This window comes from Drosophila santomea, chromosome 3R, assembly GCF_016746245.2.
Source record: "Drosophila santomea strain STO CAGO 1482 chromosome 3R, Prin_Dsan_1.1, whole genome shotgun sequence".
NCBI classification, from domain to species: domain Eukaryota; kingdom Metazoa; phylum Arthropoda; class Insecta; order Diptera; family Drosophilidae; genus Drosophila; species Drosophila santomea.
The window spans coordinates 5,932,369-5,953,567 of NC_053019.2; the positions used below are offsets into that span (position 1 = coordinate 5,932,369).

At 48.2% G+C, this 21,199-nt stretch overlaps 5 protein-coding genes across 6 annotated transcripts; 2 read left to right on the top strand and 3 right to left on the bottom strand.

Moving 5' to 3' along the window:
* Positions 1–32: 32 nt before the first annotated feature.
* LOC120452435 (SET and MYND domain-containing protein 5) lies at positions 33–1,623 on the bottom strand. Its single transcript, XM_039636662.2, has 4 exons — positions 1,477–1,623; positions 810–1,424; positions 577–754; positions 33–517 (listed from the first exon to the last, which is right to left on the bottom strand). Exons 1-4 carry the CDS (start codon positions 1,510–1,512, stop codon positions 165–167), a joined length of 1,182 nt encoding a protein of 393 aa, XP_039492596.2. The 5' UTR covers positions 1,513–1,623; the 3' UTR covers positions 33–164.
* A 271-nt stretch (positions 1,624–1,894) lies between these two features.
* LOC120454125 (protein O-GlcNAcase) lies at positions 1,895–5,629 on the top strand. Its single transcript, XM_039639164.2, has 7 exons — positions 1,895–2,252; positions 2,305–3,064; positions 3,122–3,346; positions 3,409–3,898; positions 3,955–4,049; positions 4,108–4,532; positions 4,592–5,629. The coding sequence occupies exons 1-7, from the start codon at positions 2,018–2,020 to the stop codon at positions 5,416–5,418; spliced, it is 3,057 nt and encodes a 1,018-aa protein (XP_039495098.2). The 5' UTR covers positions 1,895–2,017; the 3' UTR covers positions 5,419–5,629.
* On the bottom strand, positions 5,592–6,447 carry LOC120454127 (ATP synthase subunit C lysine N-methyltransferase). The gene is made up of 2 exons (XM_039639166.2): positions 6,034–6,447; positions 5,592–5,971 (listed from the first exon to the last, which is right to left on the bottom strand). The coding sequence occupies exons 1-2, from the start codon at positions 6,308–6,310 to the stop codon at positions 5,634–5,636; spliced, it is 615 nt and encodes a 204-aa protein (XP_039495100.1). The 5' UTR covers positions 6,311–6,447; the 3' UTR covers positions 5,592–5,633.
* A 6-nt stretch (positions 6,448–6,453) lies between these two features.
* Positions 6,454–12,510, top strand: LOC120454124 (negative elongation factor A). Of its 2 annotated transcripts, none has more exons than XM_039639163.2 (7): positions 6,454–6,882; positions 7,656–7,910; positions 7,971–9,362; positions 9,512–10,669; positions 10,797–11,222; positions 11,286–11,441; positions 11,660–12,510. In XM_039639163.2, the coding sequence occupies exons 1-7, from the start codon at positions 6,673–6,675 to the stop codon at positions 11,789–11,791; spliced, it is 3,729 nt and encodes a 1,242-aa protein (XP_039495097.1). In that variant the 5' UTR covers positions 6,454–6,672; the 3' UTR covers positions 11,792–12,510. The 2 variants fall into 2 exon arrangements, with proteins under 2 accessions (XP_039495097.1, XP_039495096.1); XM_039639162.2 differs by having other exon boundaries at positions 6,456–6,882; positions 9,509–10,669.
* Positions 12,511–12,865: 355 nt separating this feature from the next.
* On the bottom strand, positions 12,866–20,242 carry LOC120454126 (mycosubtilin synthase subunit C). The gene is made up of 7 exons (XM_039639165.1): positions 19,969–20,242; positions 14,963–16,086; positions 14,730–14,897; positions 13,843–14,614; positions 13,687–13,777; positions 13,448–13,623; positions 12,866–13,388 (listed from the first exon to the last, which is right to left on the bottom strand). The coding sequence occupies exons 2-7, from the start codon at positions 16,068–16,070 to the stop codon at positions 13,064–13,066; spliced, it is 2,640 nt and encodes an 879-aa protein (XP_039495099.1). The 5' UTR covers positions 16,071–16,086; positions 19,969–20,242; the 3' UTR covers positions 12,866–13,063.
* Positions 20,243–21,199: the final 957 nt, after the last annotated feature.

Below are 21,199 nucleotides of genomic sequence, written 5' to 3' on the forward strand. Positions count from 1 at the left end.
GCGACCCACATTAACCTATATATGTGTCCACCAACTTAATAATGTTCAAACTTATTTCCACACTTCTTCAAAATCTTTAACATATATTCTACAATCTTTGCGTACATAAGAACTAATAATCGAATAAACATTTTTCGATCTATGAAGAATAATAGTGGCTTAGTCTAGTTCATGTCGTCATTATCGTCGTAGTCGTCCATTTCGTCGTCGTCCTCGCTTTCATCACTGGTCTCGTCGGGATCGGACGCTTGGGCTCGGCACTTGGGGCACTGGCAGATGAATACGTAGTTCTCGCGCAAGACCTTGTGCCTCGAGTGGCGACTACGCTCCAGCATGCATTCGTCCAGGTAGGAGATGCAGATCTCGTCGCCTTGTTGAATGGGAGCCAAGGCCTTCAGCACAATAATGTCATTGGAATAGGGAAAAGTGGAGCAGGCATTTGGCACGCAACTGTGGTTGATTTTGCTCTGGAGCAGGTATAGCCCAGAGCCCTCGTTGTTCAGGAATTCGCCAGCAACTGTCGGGTAGATTTTTATATGCATAATTTTCCTACAAGGTGCTTTAATGAATAGCTACATTCTCCGACTTTGGCGTAGAGTCCGTCGATGACCGTGTCGAGCTGTGCCTTTTCCGAATCCGGAAGTGGCAGATCGGACACCTTGACAACCCACTGGGAGAGCACGCTGGTTGCGATACCCTGGCTGTTGGTTCCTAGGATGGCCATCAATGTCTTGAAGGCATCCGGCGTTTTAAACTGAAAAATAAACAATGTATTCACATTTCAACGCACCCTGGGAGGATATGCATACCATGGAGAACTCCTCCCCCGAAAAAGCATTGCAGAACGCAAGATACAACTGCTCCATCTGCTGCTCGAAGTTCTCGCCCAGCATTTTGTGATAGATCTTCTGCTCGCGATTCACAATCAGCGATTGGAAGGACTGCAATTGCTCAAGGAACTCGGCCTTCTTGGTGCTCTGCTGGTAGAGAGCCATTAGGCGGACAATCAGCATGATGCTGCCCGTCTCGGGCGGATAGTGCATCTTTTTCCAGGTCTCGTTCAGCACATTGATGGGATGTGTGTCGTCGGAGCGGAAGGCGCCCATGCAAGCCACGCGGTGGTAGCGCTTCTGTGCCTCCATCAGGCAGTCCTCGGAGCAGTAGCGCACCTTGCATCGTGGACACTGGGTGAACTGGGCCACCCACTGGGCGGTGGGATCGTGTTGAAGCAGGGGAACCTCAACTTGGGGATCACTGGCCAGGCGGCGCACATTCTCCAACACCGTCTCCAGCGGCCGCATGCAGTGGTCACACGCCGCGTAGCCGTAGGCCACGTTCCACGAGAACTGCCGGGACACGAACGGTTCCTCCTCGAAGATCACCTCATCTGTCGTGAAGTTTTTCAGCGCGATCATGGCGCGACCCTGAGGATATACATATATAATAAGGTGTGGGTAGAGTATGGACTTGACTTACCTTGCCGGGCAACTCCCGAATTTCGAAGTTATTCATTGTTTACTCGGCTGTTTGGGTTTGTTTTGGCCAATCCAATTGCACGTGTAGACCAATGTGACCGTACTCTCAAGCAAGAATTTAAAATACTATGGTATTTTAGCCGGTAAAACTTACTATAAACATTTGAAAAACCGGCCTATTCAATACATTTTCCGTCCGGCCTAAAATAAATTAATTGGTTAGAAAGTTATAACTCCTTCCATTAGTTTCTTCACAGATCTAAAAAACTAAGTCAATCCACTGATTGAGCAGGTTAGAGGTTACTTTTTAAAAGTATTTTAAAGGCTCTTCTTGTTTCAGGGTGCACCTTGTTTATTTATAAAACGAAATTTATATCGATAATAGATTCGACATGGCTATCTATCCACGCATCTATCGATTGTCGATAGCATAAGGTGCAATTGTCCGAGGCTAACGATATACAAATCCTGAGGAGAGAAGAAAAAAAAAGACTTATTTGGTCCTCGCACATTGCCACATCCGAACCTTCGGCCTATTAGAAATGGCAGATGAAGCGGGCACCCAAGCCGATGGCAAGCGGCAGTTTATCTGCGGCGTGATCGAGGGATTCTACGGCCGACCGTGGACGACGGAGCAGCGCAAAGACCTGTTCCGCAAACTGAAATCTATGGGCATGGGATCTAGTCCTTCATACATGTATGCGCCGAAGGACGACTACAAGCACCGCGCTTACTGGCGCGAGTTGTACACCGTTGAGGAGGCGGATCACCTGTCCAGTAACTAACCTTTGAACTCTGCAAGTCCTTTGGTTAAGTGGCTTTCTTGCAGGTCTGATTGCAGCAGCCAAGGAGGCGGGCATCACCTTTTACTACGCTCTATCACCTGGACTGGACATGACCTACAGCAGCCCCAAGGAGATCGCAACGCTGAAGCGCAAGCTGGACCAGGTTGCGCAGTTCGGCTGCGAAGCATACGCCTTGCTCTTTGACGACATCGAATCAGAGCTGTCGAAGGCGGACAAGGAGGTTTTTCAGACGTTTGCAAACGCCCACGTGTCTGTCACCAACGAGATATACACGCACTTGGACAGCCCCAGGTTCCTCTTCTGCCCTACCCAATACTGTTCCTCGCGAGCGGTGCCCACGGTCCAAGAATCGGAGTACCTAAATACCCTGGGCTCCAAGCTGAACAACGAGATTGATATTTTGTGGACGGGGGATAAGGTCATCTCCAAGACAATATCTCTTGAGTCGATTCAGGAGATTACCGAGGTGCTGCGCCGTCCGCCGTGCATCTGGGATAATCTTCATGCTAACGACTACGACCAGAAGCGAGTCTTCATGGGGCCGTACAGCGGTCGATCGCCGGAACTTATTCCCCACCTGCGGGGTGTTATGACCAATCCGAACTGCGAATTCTACGGCAATTTCGTTGCTATCCATTCGTTGGCCTTCTGGTCGCGCTGCAGCCTGGACTCCAAAGTGAACAGCTCGCTAAGTGCAGACATTAAGCTGGAGACTGAAAACGATGATGACCTCCCGGCGGAGTTTCTCTCAAAGAATGTTTACCACCCACGTGTGGCTCTCAAGTGAGTAAAACTGACTGCATTACTCGAGCAAAGCTGACAATCGAAATCATTTTAAAGAAACGCTATTACGGAGTGGCTACCGGAATTCTTCATGAAAAAGGAGGCCTGGGGACCCATTACAAAGCCCCAGCCTCAAGTCCAAATGGTGATGCCCATTATTCCCATCATACCCTCCATTAACACCTGCATGAGTCTCACCACCACAACAACCACCTCAACGAGCTCGAGGACGGTTCCACCCACGGTCAACACCACCCAACTTCAGGCTCTGGCTGATGTTTGGTAAGAAGAGTATACAATTAAATATAAACTACTTTGTAGTTTTCATAAATCTTTCGTTATAGCGTTGTGACCTCCTCGCTGACTCCTATCTCCAATCCAGTAATGAACTCCCTGGTCTCACCCACAAAAGTGATCACGAACGATGACATCATCAATCCCATTCCTACCACAGCGGCCAGCAACATTGAGCTGCCCAAGAAAATACCGATCTCCGTTGTCCCAGTGCCCATTATGGAGACAAAGAGTGTGGGGGCTTCCGTGGAACTGGCTTTGGACAATGCGGTGTTCGATGACAATGGAATTGAGACAAATAGCGATTCCGTGAAGGAGCGGCTAGAGCTGGAGGTGACCATAGAGGGAAAGCAGGAACCGGTGGCCAATCTCAGTGTGGACACAATGCTGGACGATGACAGTCTTAGTCCTCTAAGTGGCGTAGTCAATGAGCCAATGGAGTGCAGCAGCAGTATCGCATCACAGGTCTCTCCAAGGGAGGAGGAGGCTATTAAAGTGGTGGCCGACGATGTTCTAATGGAGTCCGTTAACGATGTGCATGTAAGTATGATAGTGCATCTGAAAACCCATTACATCTAATGCGTTTCATGTTCTAGAGTATGCATGTGGAGAGTGGGACTTCGTCGCCGATCTCAAATGCGGAAATGCGCGAGGAAAATGAAGCTCAGTCTGATAGGACTAACGACAATAAGTATATATTTTGAATTCACTGATGTGGAGGAGCAGTTTTTAAAGATTTTCCATCTCAGTACCATAGAAGGCGAAGGAATAACCGTTGACGATTTGGTTCTCCTCTGCGACCTGTTCTACCTGCCCTTCGAACATGGCAGCCGCGGCCACAAGCTGCTTGTGGAATTCAATTGGCTTAAGATCAACGCTAATGTGATACTGCAGGACCGAACTGCCGCCAGCGGTGGCGATGCAATTAAAGCAGCCAAGCCGGAGGTCAGCGAGTGGCACCAGCGCCGTGAGCAGTTCGACCACCTGTGCAGCGCCGTCGTAGAGCTGCTGATTAAAATTGCTAACTGCCAGAACAAGGAGATCTGTCACGAGCTGTACTCGTATGTGTGGGACATTTCTGGCGCCCTGTCTCTGCTCAACTGCTATGTAAAGTGGCTAGCTCTCGGGCATTTCCCGCAAAACACGTCTTCCTACACAGAGGGCAGCTACACATGTAAGTAAACCGATCGATACTTTAGTGTGGAGTGCTCTAATATACCTAAAACATGTCAGGGTTTAGCAAGGGCTGGAAGGAGGCGTTCATGTCTGGTGATCAGGAGCCCTGGGTCTTCAGAGGCGGTCTTATTGCAGACCTGCAACGCCTGATGCCTGTGGACTCGGGCAACGACCTGTTTGTGTACAAGCTTCCGGAACAGCCCACGGCCAACTACTATCTCTTGAGACCCTACTGTAATTCGGATGAACAGCAGGTCAACGATTTGTGCACTCGCCTGTACTTGCAGTGGCAGGGAGAGCTGGACGGAGGCAGCCACATTCCGTTCCCGCTGCCGGCGAATGTGGCAAACATAGTGGCGGATGGGCTGATTGGTGGACATATCACCCTCAGTCCGCAACTGTGCATTGTGGCCTACGACGAGAATAACAGTATCATTGGATATTCTTGCGCCGCTCTGGATGTCAACATATTTCGACGCAACCTAGAGCTGTGCTGGTATACGGAACTACGCGAGAAGTACTCTAGGGACGTTTGTTCACAGGAGGACGGCGAGGTGACCCAGCTCGTCACCTCCTTTGTGGACAATTATCATGACAGCAGCGGTAACGGGGCTGTGGACCAGTGTCCCGTAGAGGTGAGCGGGTCGTTCCCTGCTGTGTTGATCTCCGGAACTCTGCGGGAGGCGGAGGAACGGGACTCGGGCATAACCAAGCGGATGCTCACCGTACTCTTGGCCGCCCTGCGAGCAAATGGCTGCTTTGGAGCTCACGTACGCGTTCCCCAGCAGGATATCGCCCAGGTGAACTATTATTCGAGAATCGGTTTCGTGGATGTCTATCGCGAGGAGGCCACCAAGTGTATTTACATGGGTCGCCGTTTTTAGCATTTCTGGATGCCAGCTTCACTGCCTCCACTTTTAATGTTCCTTCATCTTTGGTATTCCGGCTAGCAGCGCTAGCCAATCATGTCATGTCCTCGTCGTTTTTCTATTCCCTTAAGGTTTAAAGTTTGTATTACTGACCAACCCTTCGAGCATTTATCTTAAGCATTGTTTTCTTACTGAGGGAAACAATAAAAATACCAATTTAATAACACTTGCTAGCTTTTGCTGAGGTCGTAGAACCAGACGGTGTTTACTCCGTCCTCTATAATCTTCACGTGCTCCAGGCTGGGCAGTGGAAAGCGACAGGCTATAATCTTGGTGTTGTGTGGACACTCGGCGATGAGTTTGTGTTCTAGATCCTGCATCATCTGCTCAACCCCAAAAATGACCACGAAGTTGTAGTCTTTTATTTCGAACTTCCAGAGATCTCGCCGGAAAAACCTCGTCTGAGTGGAAACCCCGTGACGCAATGCAGCCAGGCGTGAGTAGTAGACCAGCCATGGGTTCAGCTCCACACCGTCTGTCCGTAGTGCCCTGTTGTGCTGTGCCGCAGCTGGAAGGGATTACATAAGTTATCTGTGATATTTCTGAAATGACTAGATGAAGCGTACTTACCCACTACGATTCGTCCGTCTCCGGAGCCAATGTCCAGCAATTTTCCGGTCGAATTCTTGGGCAGGAAGCTTAAAACATTCTGTATTTGCTCGGTCGTCGCTGGCACATACGGCAAACAAATCCTCCGGAATGCCGGCGCGACAAAGGAAGTGCAAACAATCGACAGGCCGATGCCTACTCCGCCGGTTGCCGCTATCAGGATCTTTCCGCCAGTGGACATCCCACTCTTTGCCGTCTTGGCAACCGGGTTCAGTGCATCTTCGTTCAGGAGTTCCATTTTATTTATCAGAAGTTCATGTTTACTATGCTAAGGAATTAGGCGATTATTTATCGATAGTTGGCAGCCCTGGTCGAGAAGTCGTCATACGTTCACATTGCACGGGGCGCTGTTACCGACGGTGTTTTGCAACACTGCACCGTCCACACTGTTTGACATGTGGCAACACTTTTTTCGTGCGTTTGATGTGTGCGTGCGCTTCCTATTACAATTTTTTCGAAGGATTTTCCGTGTGTTTTGTTGACGTGCAGCGCGGCAGAAAGTGAAAAACGCCATCAAACAGTGCCGTGCAACAGGGCGGGTCATCGTTTGGCATAAATTGCAGTGTGTGCCCCGCGTGCGGACAGGCGTAATTCGTAAAAATGGCGAACGTAAGGGACAGCGACACATCACTGTGGCTGCATAATAAACTGGGCACCTCGAACGACTCGTGGATAAACGGCTCCATCTGCTCGCAGCTGAACAAGGAGGTGCTGCGCAACATCAAGGAGTGCTTCCCCGATCTGCAAACGCAGGTCAAGCTGAAGCTCCTGCTCAGCTTCCTTCACATCCCGCGCCGTCTGGTGGAGGAGGTAAATGAAATCCCATGAATTGAAATGGCGTTGGTGTATGGAAAAAGTACACCAGTGCACACGCACGCATACTGCGACACGCGCGCACACGTATGTACACGGAGTACACTTGCCGTTGTTGAAACAAAAACTGCTAACAATGTATAAATACTCGGAAAATTTCATAAATCTCATTACCTGAAGGACCCTAAAGAACATTTCTTTGCTTTTAACAGTTTCGCCCGCTGGTGACTTAGCTGGTTGGTGAAAATAAATATTAGCAACGTTTCCCGCCACTTCTACTTTTGTGTACACATTTCTCTCTCTTTGACACTTGTGCGTGTATTTCTCTCCCGTGTGTTCGGTGTGTTTATGTGTAAGTGGGCTGTTGTGGGCGGCCGCGGATTCATTTGTTTTGTGGTACCCTTTCCCAGAGAGCATTTTGAGTTTTATCTGGCGTTTGTGATCGCAGTTTAAATATACATATCTCCATCGACTTATTTCTTGTTGAGCTTGCAGATCAAGTAAGCAACTAACTAAAAATAATACAACCATATTTTTTTTATTAATTATGTATGCCTATACGATTTTTTTTTAAATTTCATTTAAAACGTGCGTTGATATTGTGATTGAAATCGATTGACTGAATCCTTTAACTGGATTAAACCAAACATACTGGGACTACCAGAACTTGTATAGTTATTGTATAAATTACGTGGAAGTGTCTTAGAGCATCGGCTTGTCAAATTTATCTGCCTAATCCAACTCATTGTTAATTTGAATGCAATTTTCAGTGGAAGGCGGAACTCGAGGAGGTGATCGAGGTGGCCGGCCTGGACTCAGAGCTATGGGTTTCCATGCTGGCGGAAACGATGAAGACCTTTCCGGCGACCAGTTCGCTGAACACAGAGATCTCCGATTACGAGGACACGCGTCCCATCTTTATAGACATGGTCAACGACCTGCGCAAGTTGGTCACCAAGCATTCGGACCTGGGCATGCTGCCCCTGGAGTGCCAGTACCTAAACAAGAACGCACTGATCTCAGTGGTGGGTATAGAAACTTCCTAAATCCTTCCTGATCTGAACTAATCCTCTTTCTGAATTCAGGTGGGCCAGCAGCCCGCTCCCGTCAAGCATTTTACGCTGAAGCGCAAGCCGAAGAGCGCCCAACTGCGCACCGAATTGTTACACAAGTCCGCCGATGCGCAGTCCTCGCTGAAGAAGGCTTCGGCGCCCACAATTCCGCTGCGATCGCGAGGCATGCCCCGTAAGATGACAGACACTACCCCGCTGAAGGGAATTCCCTCGCGCATGCCCACCACCGGATTCCGATCGGCCACCGTGCCGGGAAATGCCGCCCAACGCCCCAATCTCAGTCGCACGCCTGCTGGACGCAAAGACGGCGGCATAAAACTGATCGAATTCACCGAACAGCCTTTGGGCTATGCGGCAGCTAAGAAGCGTAAGCGCGAGCAGCAACTGGAGGAGCAGCAGAAGAAGCAGGAGCAGAAACAGCAACAGGCGGCTGCAGCGGCAGCTGCGGCGGCCACTGCAGCAGCTAACAATGCTGGTGACAGCTCGCCAACGGACGCGGCGACGGCCAGTGGAGGCGAAACACCCGTCACGCCCACGTCAGCGAACAACAGTTTCGAAATCAAAATGGAACCGCAGCTTCTCAACCAGAGCGCTGGAAGCCTGGAAGAGCCGCAAGACGACGAGATGTCTGGCAAAGCGAATATGGAATGCGATATCGAGACGCCGGAGTACGCCACAGCCACCCTGGACTTTGCCCAGGCCTCTTCAACGTCCGTGGCAGATGGTCAACCCGGAAAACCACCAGTAGAAACAAAGCTAAAGACGCCGCGAACACCAAAATCCTCAGCAAAACTGAACAACAACAACAATAGCTTCAATCACACCCCAAAACGAATCAAACAAGAAATAGAGATCAAGAGCGAGGAGATCATAGTACCCGCCAGCATCAAGCTGGAAAAGATCGAGACTTCACCGTCTTCCCAACGCGTCATTATCCAGCAACAGGCGCCTAGTTTGGTACAGCGCACCCCGCACCTGCTTATTCGCAGTTCGCCGCAAAAGCGACAGAACAACGGGGCAACCACGAGCGCAGGAACCACTACTACCACCGTTGGCAATACCACCATCAAGATGGAGAAGCTGGACATCAAGCCAATGCTACGAGCCACCGGCGTCTCCCCTTCGACGAGTGCGGGCACTACGACTACACTCCTCACCCCGCAGCAACTGCGTCAGGCGGCCAATCCGTTGGCCAATCTGCCCAACAACATCTCTGTGAAGATAACCTCTACCAAGGCAAAAGCGGCAGCTGCAGCAGCTGCAACCTCCAGTGGCAGCCAGTCTCAGCCTCAGCAGCCGCAAACTGTGCAGGTTCAGCAGACGCCACAGCAGACGCATCCCCCGCTTTTGATTAACAGCTCCACACCCGTGATCTTGGCGTCCTCGCCCAGCGCTCAAAGAGCGGTAAGAATAAAATTACGCGTAGGTTTATTGACGAACCTCTAGTTAGGAATTTCTTTAAATTTCCTTGATAAATATTTAACGTACTATCGCGTGCCATAATGGAGCTTAGTCTTTCTTTGCTAATTTACTTACTTATCTGGTTTCAGAAGGCTTTGGCTTTGCCTAGTAGCAGTACCGCCGCCACCACTACCACGACGATACCGTCGCAAGCCATAAAGACGATGCCACTGAGCCAGCTAAAGACGGCCACCAACAGCGGACCAGTGATCATATCGCAGACTATTATACAGCCGGCGAAGAGAGCCCAACAACAGGCTGGAACCTCCAGTGCAGCAGCCGCTTCCCAACAGCAGCAACAGCAACAGTCGCAGCAACAATTGTTACACCAGCAAATCCAGCAGCAGACCCAACAGCAGACACAGTTACCACAGCACCCGCAGCAGCAACAGACGCAGTACATTCTAGCCACACCCCAGCAGCAACCGCAACAGATTCAGCAGCAACAACAGCAACAGCCCATGTTGCCAACGCTTACCTCGTTCTCACACAGTCGTCCTATGCCGCAGACCACGACGCTTTACCAAGCGTCCACACCCGGCGCAAGCGGTCAGACGCCCACCAAGATTTTGCTGAAGACCTCGGGCACTTCCAGCGTGGTGATGACGCCTCTGCGCCAAGCGCAGCCGCAACAGGCAACCGCTGTGGTGTCGTCGAATCCTCCGCCTTTGGTGGCCACTTCGGCGGCAGTAGTTTCCCCCGGGCAGACAACCCTGAACATTCAAAACGTGCAGCTACCCAATCGACCAGTGACCATCCAACCAGCCTCCCAAGCCGCTCAGCAGCAGCATATGCAGGCCCAGTTGCAGCAGCAACAACCGCATCCACAGCACACGATCGTGGCCAATACGACGGCTACGCAGCAGCCCAAGTTGTCTCAGGTTCTTATGCAGCCAACATCAGCAGTTGGCACTGGTGGCGTCTCCGCTCTGAACGTATCCCCTACGTCCGGGAAGAACAAGACTATCATACTCACCCAGAAGGGCGTTATACTGCGCAACATTGGCGGCGACATGTACCAGCAAATACCCATCAGCAATGTAAACAACATGCAGGGACTCGGAGGCACCACGCTGATGACCACCACAGCTGGGCCGCCGAGTCTGGTAAAGACAACACCCTCGACCGGTATGCAGTTGCAGCAGCAACAGCCTGGAAAGCAGATCCTGCCCACCCTTATACCAACCAGTTCACTTGGTGGTCAGCACGTAATAGTACAGCAACAGCAACCCACTAACGTCATTGGCAATGTAAGTGTAAAAATTAGGTTTCGCAAAGGTTTTCTCAAACATTCTTTGCAAAAGACATTGTGAATCCTCTTCCCCCACGGGCACAATATTGTAATAAGTAAAAACTAACCACACTTATATCTATCAGTCCCAACAGCAGACCATAATTCGGCCCGTGATGACCAACGTGGGCGGAGGCTTGACCACGCTGCCGCAGGGCCTGACGCTAATACAACGGCCGGGCCAGCAGCCGCAGCTGGTGCAGGTGCAGGCGGCGCCGGGCAGCACGCAGCGCACGATTATTACCCAATCAAACACGGCGGCGGCGGCGTCGCAACAGCAGCCGCGCCAGCAGCAGCAACAAATTCTGGTCCAACACAAGCCGGCTCCGACTCTGCAGCAGCGATTGGTCACCTCCACCACCAGCGGTGGCCAGGGACAGCAGGGAAACCCGAATGCGGGGATCGCGCGCACCGTGCAGGTACAGGTGCAAGCTCAGCAGCAGCAACCACAGCAAGCTACGCAACAGCAATCGCAGCAGCAGGCTCCACAGCGACGTGGACTCTCTTTATCGGTAAGATACATTTACATATTTCATTAAAATTTGATTTCAAACCTGTGGCTTCTTTTCTTTTAGAACGAACACGTACACAAGGCGCACGAAATGTTCCGCAAGGCAAATCGCGTCTCGCGACCTGACAAAGCCCTTATCCTTGGATTTATGGCGGGTCTGCGGGAAAACCCGCGCCCAAATAACGAAAATGTGCTGGTCATTAAGTTGGGCGAAACAGAGGTAAGGATATTTGACTGTTACTTAAAGATCCTTTAAAATAAAAAGACAGAAAAACGCATATAAGTTTGTTTGTGGTTTTTCTATTAGTTTTAGTTAACAAAATGTACAAGTAACTGAATTTACCACATGCTCTACATATTATTTTTAAGTTTCGTATTTGCTAATGGGATTTAAGTTGTCTTAGATTGCACTAAAACATATATGTTTAATTGTTACAGGAAAAAGTACAACAGGACAACGGCAACACGGCGCTGTGCCTGGTTGAGTCACACATCCGGCTGGACTACAACACCGGTGAGTGGAAGACATTCCAAAACTACAGGCTACAGGACCAGAGTGCCGCCTCATAGTCCACAAGGGTCATACGCATAGTTCGCAGCACCAAGTGAGCAAGGACAGGCAGGCTGAAGCTGGATATGGATTGTGCGTATATGGATTGTGGAGTATAGATTTTGATTTGTCATCCGTTCTGCACGGGCTGCTTCGTTGCCGCCCCCAATTAGGCTATTATAAATTCCCTCTCTCTCCTTCCCCCACCCTCCCGCAGTCAGCAAAACGCCCTTAGAAATGCTGGATATAATGAAACTATTTTATAATTAAGGTAAATTAGCTGTACAGTTGTTTAGTATGTAGTAAAGGCTAGCGCTTAAACATTTAGTAAACAAGCCCCTTCATACATCCATAAAAACACCCATTCATCCAAGCACACAGGCATAATCACCTCTGGCTGAACGCTTCACTGGAGAGCAGTTTGAAAGGCGGATGGGCCAGAAGTGAGCGTTTGGACGGATCACATAGGCACACACAACACATGCCCACACTCATGCATTTTAAATCTGCATATATATACCTAGCTTATGTAATTGCTGTCGAGTAAAAAGTTGTAATTATCTTACCAAGCAGCATAAAATTTAGAGACGCTGATCGGCGCTCGTATTCATTAGAAATCCAATGAAAATATATAGTTATAGATATATATGTATGTATGAGTCGCAGCAACCACAGCAAAATTAACTTAAAATCTTGAATTGTGTAATAGACAAACAATAAAACTAGCATATGTATTTATGGCTTAAATGTTAAAACCTCGGGTGTTATATTTGAGTGCGGAAAATGTGGGTCATGCAAACGTCTATTCAGATATTCAAACCCTCGATCAATTGATCAATTCGATTATAAAGTGGTCTGTGCCCAACTGGAATTTCAAAGACCTATTGGCTTGGTATGTGATTGGGTTTTGAATTGCATGTAAGAGCAGTGCCTGTACTGCCAATAACCACTGGGGAAATAACTTTTCTTGTTCAATGTACATATGTATGTATAAGATTGTGCATTCTTACTGAATAAGCTGCGATTTGAAATCACGCTGGGTTGGAATTTTGGAAAGTCAAGAGAGCGCCAGTGCAATCAAACCAATTTGTAGCTAATTATTAATTGTTGTGTATTTAATTGTCTTGAAATCAAAGGCTTACAACTAGTCAACACAAACTTACGAAACTTCTCGCTAATTTACACTAGTCTAGGGCTAATACTAGGTGGTAGGCTATGCTAGTTAAATATAATACGTGGTGCGGGATAAATTCGCTGCAGATCTGGTTTGGTGACGCGTCCACCGGGTTGTCCTACTTGCCCACCTCCTTCCAGTGGACGATGGCGCGTTGCTCGTCCGGTGCATCGCCGAATGGTCGGCTGCCGTCGGAGTGCACGTACTCGTTCACCTGGAAGTTGAGAAGCGTCTTGTAGTGGTACACGTCCGCCAGCTGCTGCGTCAGCGGACTGGTGTTGGTGGTGAAAATGCCGGCGAACTGCTTCTCGCGAGCCACCCGCAGCACCTCGTGCTCCATGAAGTGCATGCAGGCGATGTTCTCGCGGGGATTCAGCTTCTCGGCGGTGCCCATCATAAACGAGTGCAGGATTTGGTTCAGCCCCTTGGGCAGGTAGTTGTCCCTGTTAAATATTCCGAGTGAGCACATGGTTCAAGGAAGGAGAAAGGCTTGACATCTTACCTGATCGGACCCTCGCAAAACTCCAGGAACTCGAAGACAATGAGCAGCTTGGACTTGATGTCCACCTCGGGCTCGTTTCGCGCATCAAAGTTCAACGCTGTGCCAATGATGCGATCCGTGTTGGTATCGTATACCACGAAACTTAGGTCCCGCTCCACCAACACATTCCAGATATCCTGCCAAGTCAAAATTAAGGAAATGTGGCCACATAACATATGTAGTAAGCTTTAGTTACTCACGTTCAGGATGTCGCTGTAATCGGTTCTCAAAACTCCGGGCTTGAGCCACTGCTCCAGGTCGGCCTTGTTATAGAAGCTAGCAACAATAATGCTGAAACGGGTGTTACACGATTAGTAGCTCCACTTCCGGTCAAGCTCGGGCTAATAAGTACTAACTCGATGACTTCCTGACGGTGCTCCAGGCGTAGCGGCACCGCCTCCATCTTAAGATGCGGACACGCATTCAGGGATTCCTCCTCCAGCTGCACTGCATCATGGTTGGCTGCCATCTTCTCGATGATCTCGCCCAGATTCTTGGCCGCTATGAACTCGGAAATGCCGATGTTGTAGCCCTTTTCGCGCAGCAAGGTGACCGTGAAAATGGAGTTCAGCGAGTTGCCGCCCAGCTCGTAGAAGTTACTGTGCGGAGCCAGGGTTGCTCTGGTGGAGCGTCCAATCACCCCACCCACTGTCTCGAAGAGATCCCGAGCCGTGAGCTTTAGATCCTCAGGAACCTGCGAGTAATCAAAGTCCAGGACAATGCTGGAGTCGCCTTCGTTGTTGTTGGCCGTCTCATAGGTCTTAAGCAGCGCCTGGCGATCCACCTTGCCGTTGACCAGCAATGGTACATGCTCCAGGATGACCACCTGCGGTGTCATGTAGTCGGCCAATTTGTCCTTGAGACGCCCCTCCATCTGCAGCTCGGTAACCATGGGTGCATCATCGCGCAGCTTGACGAAGGCCAGGATCGCCTGATCCACCTGACCAGCATGGTAGCACAGGACAATGGCCTTCTCCACCAGCGGCAGCTCCGCCACGTTCTTCTCCACCTCGGAGAGATCGACGCGATGTCCACGGATCTTAACCTGGGAGTCGGTGCGTCCCTCATACATGATACTGCCGTTCTTCAGGGATCCGTAGTCCCCTGTGCGATACAAACGGGCATATTCTGGAGAGGCAAGGTCGTATTAAGTAATAATAATATTTAAGGATATTTAAGGATATAAAACAACTAGCTTGAATGTATTTGGAAATATATACAAGATATAAGGTGAATTACTTACTCTTCTCCACAGCCAGTGGATTCTCCAAGAACCTCTCCGGATCGCGTCCGTTGACATAGCCAGCCGCCAAGTTGAGTCCCGAAGCAAAGATCTCCCCGATCTCGCCGTTCTTCACTGGACGATAGTCGGCATCCAGCAAATAGACAACGGTATTCGACAGGGGAATGCCTTCAGGATGAGAGATCACGGATTATACACAACATGGCAAATTAGGAACACGGGCTAAATCTCACCTATAGGCACATTGTCGTACAAGCTTAGTTGCTTCTTGCTTTCGCAGGCAAAGTAGGTGACATCGCCCAATACCTCTGTGGATCCGTAAAAGTTGTATAGCCGGTGTACACCTTCGTCGAAGTAGTCGAAGAAGCTGCTTGCAAGGGAAACGGATAGGGGTTCTCCGGAGCAGACCCAAATCTGCAGGTTATACAGCAGTTTCTGGGCAGCTCCGCCTCCCTCCATCTTCAGATACATGAGCAGCGAGCGCAGGAGAGTGGGCACCAGCACAAGACGCCTGATTTTGTATCGCTCTAGCAGGGCCACCAATCGCTGGGGATCCTTGGTCACTGCCTTGGGCACCACTAGAATGGCCAGGCCACACATCAACGGACTCCAGAGCTCGGCGATCGAGTCCACGAAGGTTAGGGCCGTCTTGAAAACGCTCACCGTCTCGTTGGCGGTATACGGAAAGGTGGCCCACTGCCACTGGAGGCGATTGAGGATGCTCTCGTGGGGCAAACGCACTCCCTTGGGGACCCCCGTACTGCCCGAGGTGTAGAGTACGATGGCGATGTGGTCGTTTCCACCGCGCAGCATCTCCTCTGAGAGCAGATTGGAGCCAGCCAGCTGGAGGGATTTGGCATAGAGTTCGGTGGTGGATAGCGTGGGAGTTCCCTGGAAACGGCCGGCGTCAATGTCGTCGTCGCGAATCACCAAAGTGGGCTTGGCCTCCAGCAGGATGTGGTGGATGCGGTTCGCCGGGAAGCTGGGATCGATGGGCAGGTACGCGCCGCCTGCCTTCCAGATGGCCAGTAGTGTGGTGACCAGTCCTTCCGACGGCTGCATGCACACAGCCACGATGAAGTCACCATCGCTGTTCGGCTGCAGGAAGCGGCCGTGGGTCTCGGCCACCAGGAGACGGGCTGCCCGGTTCGCCCGCTCGTTCATCTGGCGATAGCTGCTCTGACTGGGCGACATTCCCTGCCCCGAGGTGCTGGGCTGATAGATAAGAGCCACCTTGTCGGCGTGCCGCAGCTGCTGCTCCTCGAAGATGCGGTGCAGAGCTCTAGGCACAAAGTCTTGCTGCAGACCCTTGACGATCGACAATTGTGGCAGCGAACCCATCTTAAAGTTGTTTTATCTGTGGGGAGAATTAAGAAAAATCCTCTACTTGTAATTGCTTAAATTATCAGGGCAGTATTAGCATATCAACCGGAGAAGCTCTAAGTTACATCATCTTTCCCAGCTTTCATTTTCCATTGCAATGCTGGTTAATGCCTTACTGCCTTGCGGTAGCAATTAAATTCATTCATACATGCATATTTATAGCACTTCGTGTTAATGGAGCGCTCGCACAATAAACTATTATAATGAATGAGTATGAATATTGGACCAGACTTAAACGGATGGATTCTGGTGAGCTTTATTTATTCAATTAAATTACAGTCTGCAGCTTAAGATGCAGATATTGTAGGTACAACTAAAATGGAATTCGATTTTCCATCTTAATGACTTGTTGATTATGGGTTTCAGGGTAATAAGGTTTTATTAATGATTTTATTTATAAAAATGCAATCCATTTATACACATCAGTGCTTACGAATAGTCTTACACGAAGAATTGGAATTTCTTATTTCTTTGTTATAGGTATAAAGATTATTATTTATAAGTTTTTTTTCTTCTAGTAATAGTTTCTTCTGATTTTGATTTCTTCAACTTTGCGACTAAATGCTTGGCAACTGGAGCCCATGTAATTTTAAATTATCGCGACATTTTTATCTACCCGCTTAGCACCATATTTTTCCCTAACCTATCACTCATACTTTCATTACAGGTTTGTTTAATAGGCGACTAGACAGCTCCTTCACCTACGTAAGTACAACTTAACGCATTAGCATAGCCACCTGTTTGTCGATACTAATTACGGCCAGCTTAATCTATGTGGGCTTATACTATAAATTGAGATGTGTTCCGGCTTTGAAAATCCACGTTTATATCGCCAACTATTTTTGCTAAATAATGTGCCTTAATAATTGAATGTTGGAGTTTTGAGTAGATGATTTCCTAGTTACAGAAGTTAGCCTGGCTTAAACGTTGTACCACAGTCGTTGGACTTGGCCAAAAGCCCAAACTCAACCGCTCGGAATGCGGCATGCTAACTTGTTAATTGCGTGGAGCCAACCAATTGCCGGAGACACCAGTGCTGTTCCATTTTACGAGCCGGCAGAGCACGCAGGCGAAGATTGGTGGTGGAGGTCTTTGAGCTACGCCAACCTTATGCTCATGCTCGTTAAGTTCCATCGGCATGTCATAAAGGCCAGCTAAAATGTCATTGCGCCGACCACTTCTGGTGTCCGAGACTGTAGTATCTACTACCTGTATCTGATTCTGCCCGGCTCCAATGTCAAGCGCTCTAATCCAAAACCAAAATATGAGGACAAGCTGCCGTCTGGAGGCCCAAGAACGGCAATTACCTGTGCCGTACCCGTGGCCTTAGCAAATGTTAATCTCTGATTTGGTTTAAAAATTAGATTTCATTAGATTTGAGGCCTCGTCAAATGACTGCGATCGGGGAAGTGGAGCAGGCGATGCCGCTGGGAAAGGCAAGGTGGCCAGGAAGCTTCTTGGGGCAGTGGGCAATGAATTATTTATTTGCTTCCGCTTCTTCTCCAGCCGAGGAGGAAATGGAGTGGAAGTGGAAGTGAAGGGTGGAGGTGGTAGCTTGTTGTAACCATCGCGGCTGGGGAGCTCGAAACAAGTTATACTTCAATTGCGCAACTCTAGAGCTGAAAATTCAGCGCCTGGCTTCTGGGTCTGGTTTTCGGACATGCTTGCTTCTGATTCTCGACTGGCATACATTTTTTGGCAGCCAAGTAATTTACAACGGTTTACGGGGCGTATACGTAACGAATTCAAGGCTAGGCTGAAGTCATTTCCCAAGCGCCCATTACGTATACGCCGTGTGAGTCCAATTAGTTTGTTCACTTGCACACACAGCCTGCACTATGTTTGCCCACTATATATACTACATGTACATATACTCTAGCATATATGTATGTAAGCTCATAGTGTACTATCTGCATACAATGCTGATGAAGTCCATTGTTTTGGTCCCGCCACTCGAGTGCATTCTTGAGCCCCTATGGTTCTTGGCATTTCACATCATCGATTAAATGCATCCAGCGACTTCTGTTCACCTTCGCTGCTTCTGTTGATGAGGTGAAATCCATGCGGCTGCTTTAAAGTTATTACTTTTGCCCCTGTTGCCATTAAATCAACCAAAAACAAACTAAGCAGCATTAAAAACTAGTAGCAGCTCGGTCGAAAAGCATTTAAGACCGCCGCAGTTCGACGAGTGCTGCTAATAATTTTCCGACCAAGGTTGCATTTGCGTTAGATCGTTTTCAGTTGGAGGCTCAGTTGGAGGTTCTGGCGCTTTTGGAAAATCGTTCCATAATTATCAGCCTGCCATGTAATCTGTAATTTACATAATTATTGGCCGGGTTGAAAGACCGTTGGCAGCGCGGTGGCTGTTGCACTTGGCGGATCAACAACATTGCCTAAGGTCGCGGGGCTTATCTAGTATCGCAAACGTTTCCGCTGGTGGCAATTCCGAAGAGTGTGGCTAATTAATTTGTCGAACAGTCGTGGGAGGCGGCCGAATCAAAACACAACAGTGCTCTACGCTGAAGTCCACTTCTGTTCATTTATTGAATGTATTATTATGTCTTTTTTCTGCCGTGACTGATTTGCCTAATTGAGTAAAAAGCGTCTAATTTAAGCCGTGCTGGGGACCTCCACTGCATCTGCACGGCTTTGGGGGTCGTCCCGGTGAGTGTGATCTGTTTTTGTCTGAGTGGGTTTTTTATTTTCTGTTTTCTGTTTTCCCCACCGCCGCTGTCGTTTTCCGCAGTATTTCCGATTGTGAGTCAATTGGATGACAAGCTCGTATTGTATGTGGAAGTGAACCAAACCGCGTTCAAGAACAGAAAGCGGGCAAAACTAACGATCTCGACCAAGAGTCTCACGTCAATGGGGGAATCAGTTCGCGTTGCTCATTAACGAGCCAAGTTCAAGTCGTCGAATGCAAATTGTGCACCATAAAAAGCACTTGTAAACGATATGCGACACTCGTTTAGCACATACTTAACATAATTAATAGCCGATCGCTTTGGCCAATGACTCAATTGCAATTATAAATCCATCACTGCTGGCTACTGCTCTTAATAACAAGCGATTTGCTAAGCGCGCCAAGACAAATTAAATGTCATTTGCGGGATACTTATGCTGGCAATAAGTATGTCGATGGCTTGCCTTAAAAGCCGAGTAGTTGGCAAAAGTATCAGGTGCTAAACGCTGAAAAAACAACTGGGGATTCTGAGAAAAGAAGGGCTTAAATCGGAGTTTAAGAGCCTCGTTAATCACTGAACCCCCTGTAATGCCTTTTCTGACCCCGCCCCGCCTCGAATTCTGTTTGCCTTTGGAATTTCAGTGCATTTCAGAGTGCATTCTCAAGGAACGAGCCGTTATGGGAATCCAGTTTCCTTCTTGTGTTTAGAACTAGTTTAGAACTTCCTCAAACTGTAAATGATTTCAATAGAAAAACTGGTCTTCTACTCGTGCCTTTCAAATCCAAAAAGGTACATATATTATGTTTTTCCTTTATGTCGTAATTGAATGGCAATTTTGACAGCAAAAACCTTAGCCCACAAAAATGTCTCCGTCGAATGAAGCGAGGTGAAAACACTTTGTTCAATCCATTAATTTATGGTTGAAACTAATTGCATTTTTTCGTCGTTCTTTTTTTTTTTGTAATATTCTCAGCTTAATGAATTTTATGCAATTTCTGTCGGATGTGAAGTAAGTTTGTAATGTACGGAGGAACTTATTTCGGCCATAAAATTACGCGAGAATTATTTTGTTAACTGCTCCTCAGCATGCATGTGAAGTTAATTTGCACATTAATTTCGGGAAATCGAGTTTGCCGAATCTAAATACATACTTGATAATCACGTATACGTACCGTTGGTAAGAGTAAATTCTGACACTTGATATTTTGAACAGGTTTTAAATTTTCCTTTTTCAAATGTTTATCTGTGGCCGTTTCACACTGAGCACGTTATTCTTAAATTTGATTGTTCTTCTTTATTTTCAAGTATAAAGTATGAGAGTGGTGAGTCTACCAGTTTAAAAACTTCCGTTTCTGGTCACTTCACTAGCGTTTCACTTTGATTTCGGGGGACACCCAAAAAACTTGCAACGCACTCGGGAAACTCAACGTGCTATGTACTTGTAAACGGCGCTCGCAGACTAATCAGAATCCCAGCCCCCGACTATCTTATATATCCGACCGATTCGCTGCTGTCTCAGTCGGCGTCGGCTGCGCAGTCGCAGTCGCAGTCGGGTGGCAAAGAATGACAGAAAAAAACCAGTTCCTGCTCTTACAGCCCCTGCAATTACCGCTCGCAGCATACCACACATACCCATATGCGGGCGCCAGTGTGTGGACGCCAGATTAGAATTGGTACCGCTTTAGCCAGGTTGGTCGCCATTTTCAGCGGACCGCCGAGCGGTGACGTAGGAAATGAAATGAAATTCCCGCCGTCCCCGCACTTATTAATTGGCAGGCGAATCGCACAGTTTGAATATTATTTTTCAGCGCACCAGACCTTTTGGAAATCCCTCGTGTGACACACAGCTCAGAGCGGATTGAGGAAAGTTAGATGGCCACTGGTTACGCGCAGGTGGAAAGCTAGTTTAAATAAGTCCTTGTTTCGGATAGAAGAATGGATTTTATGAAGTATATAACAACAATGATAACTAACAATAATAATTGACTGATATTAGCTTAAAGTTGATGTTCTTAAGAACTATTTTATTGGAAGTGTAGGAGTGTATAGCACCAACCCCTTAATTTGAATACACTAAATCCAAGTAAATACAGAAATATATATTATACACTTTGTTGAATAGTATTGAAAGGTACATAAATAGCAAACATTCTGACTCAGATATCGAAGTTGAGTACACTGCCTATAATCTTTCCGTACTATTCCGATCTGGCACTAACTAAAACTAACTGGCTTTATAGAGTTTCAACTACTAAAGTCTCTGATTGCTTAAGATTGGTCGAGTTTAAGACCAAGAGTATCGGCGATTATGGCTTTTACTTCGCTATTGCTAGTAAATTGTATCGTGCGAAAGTAGAATCGCATTAGAAATGGAATTTCAAATAGACCGAGGATCGCAGTCGC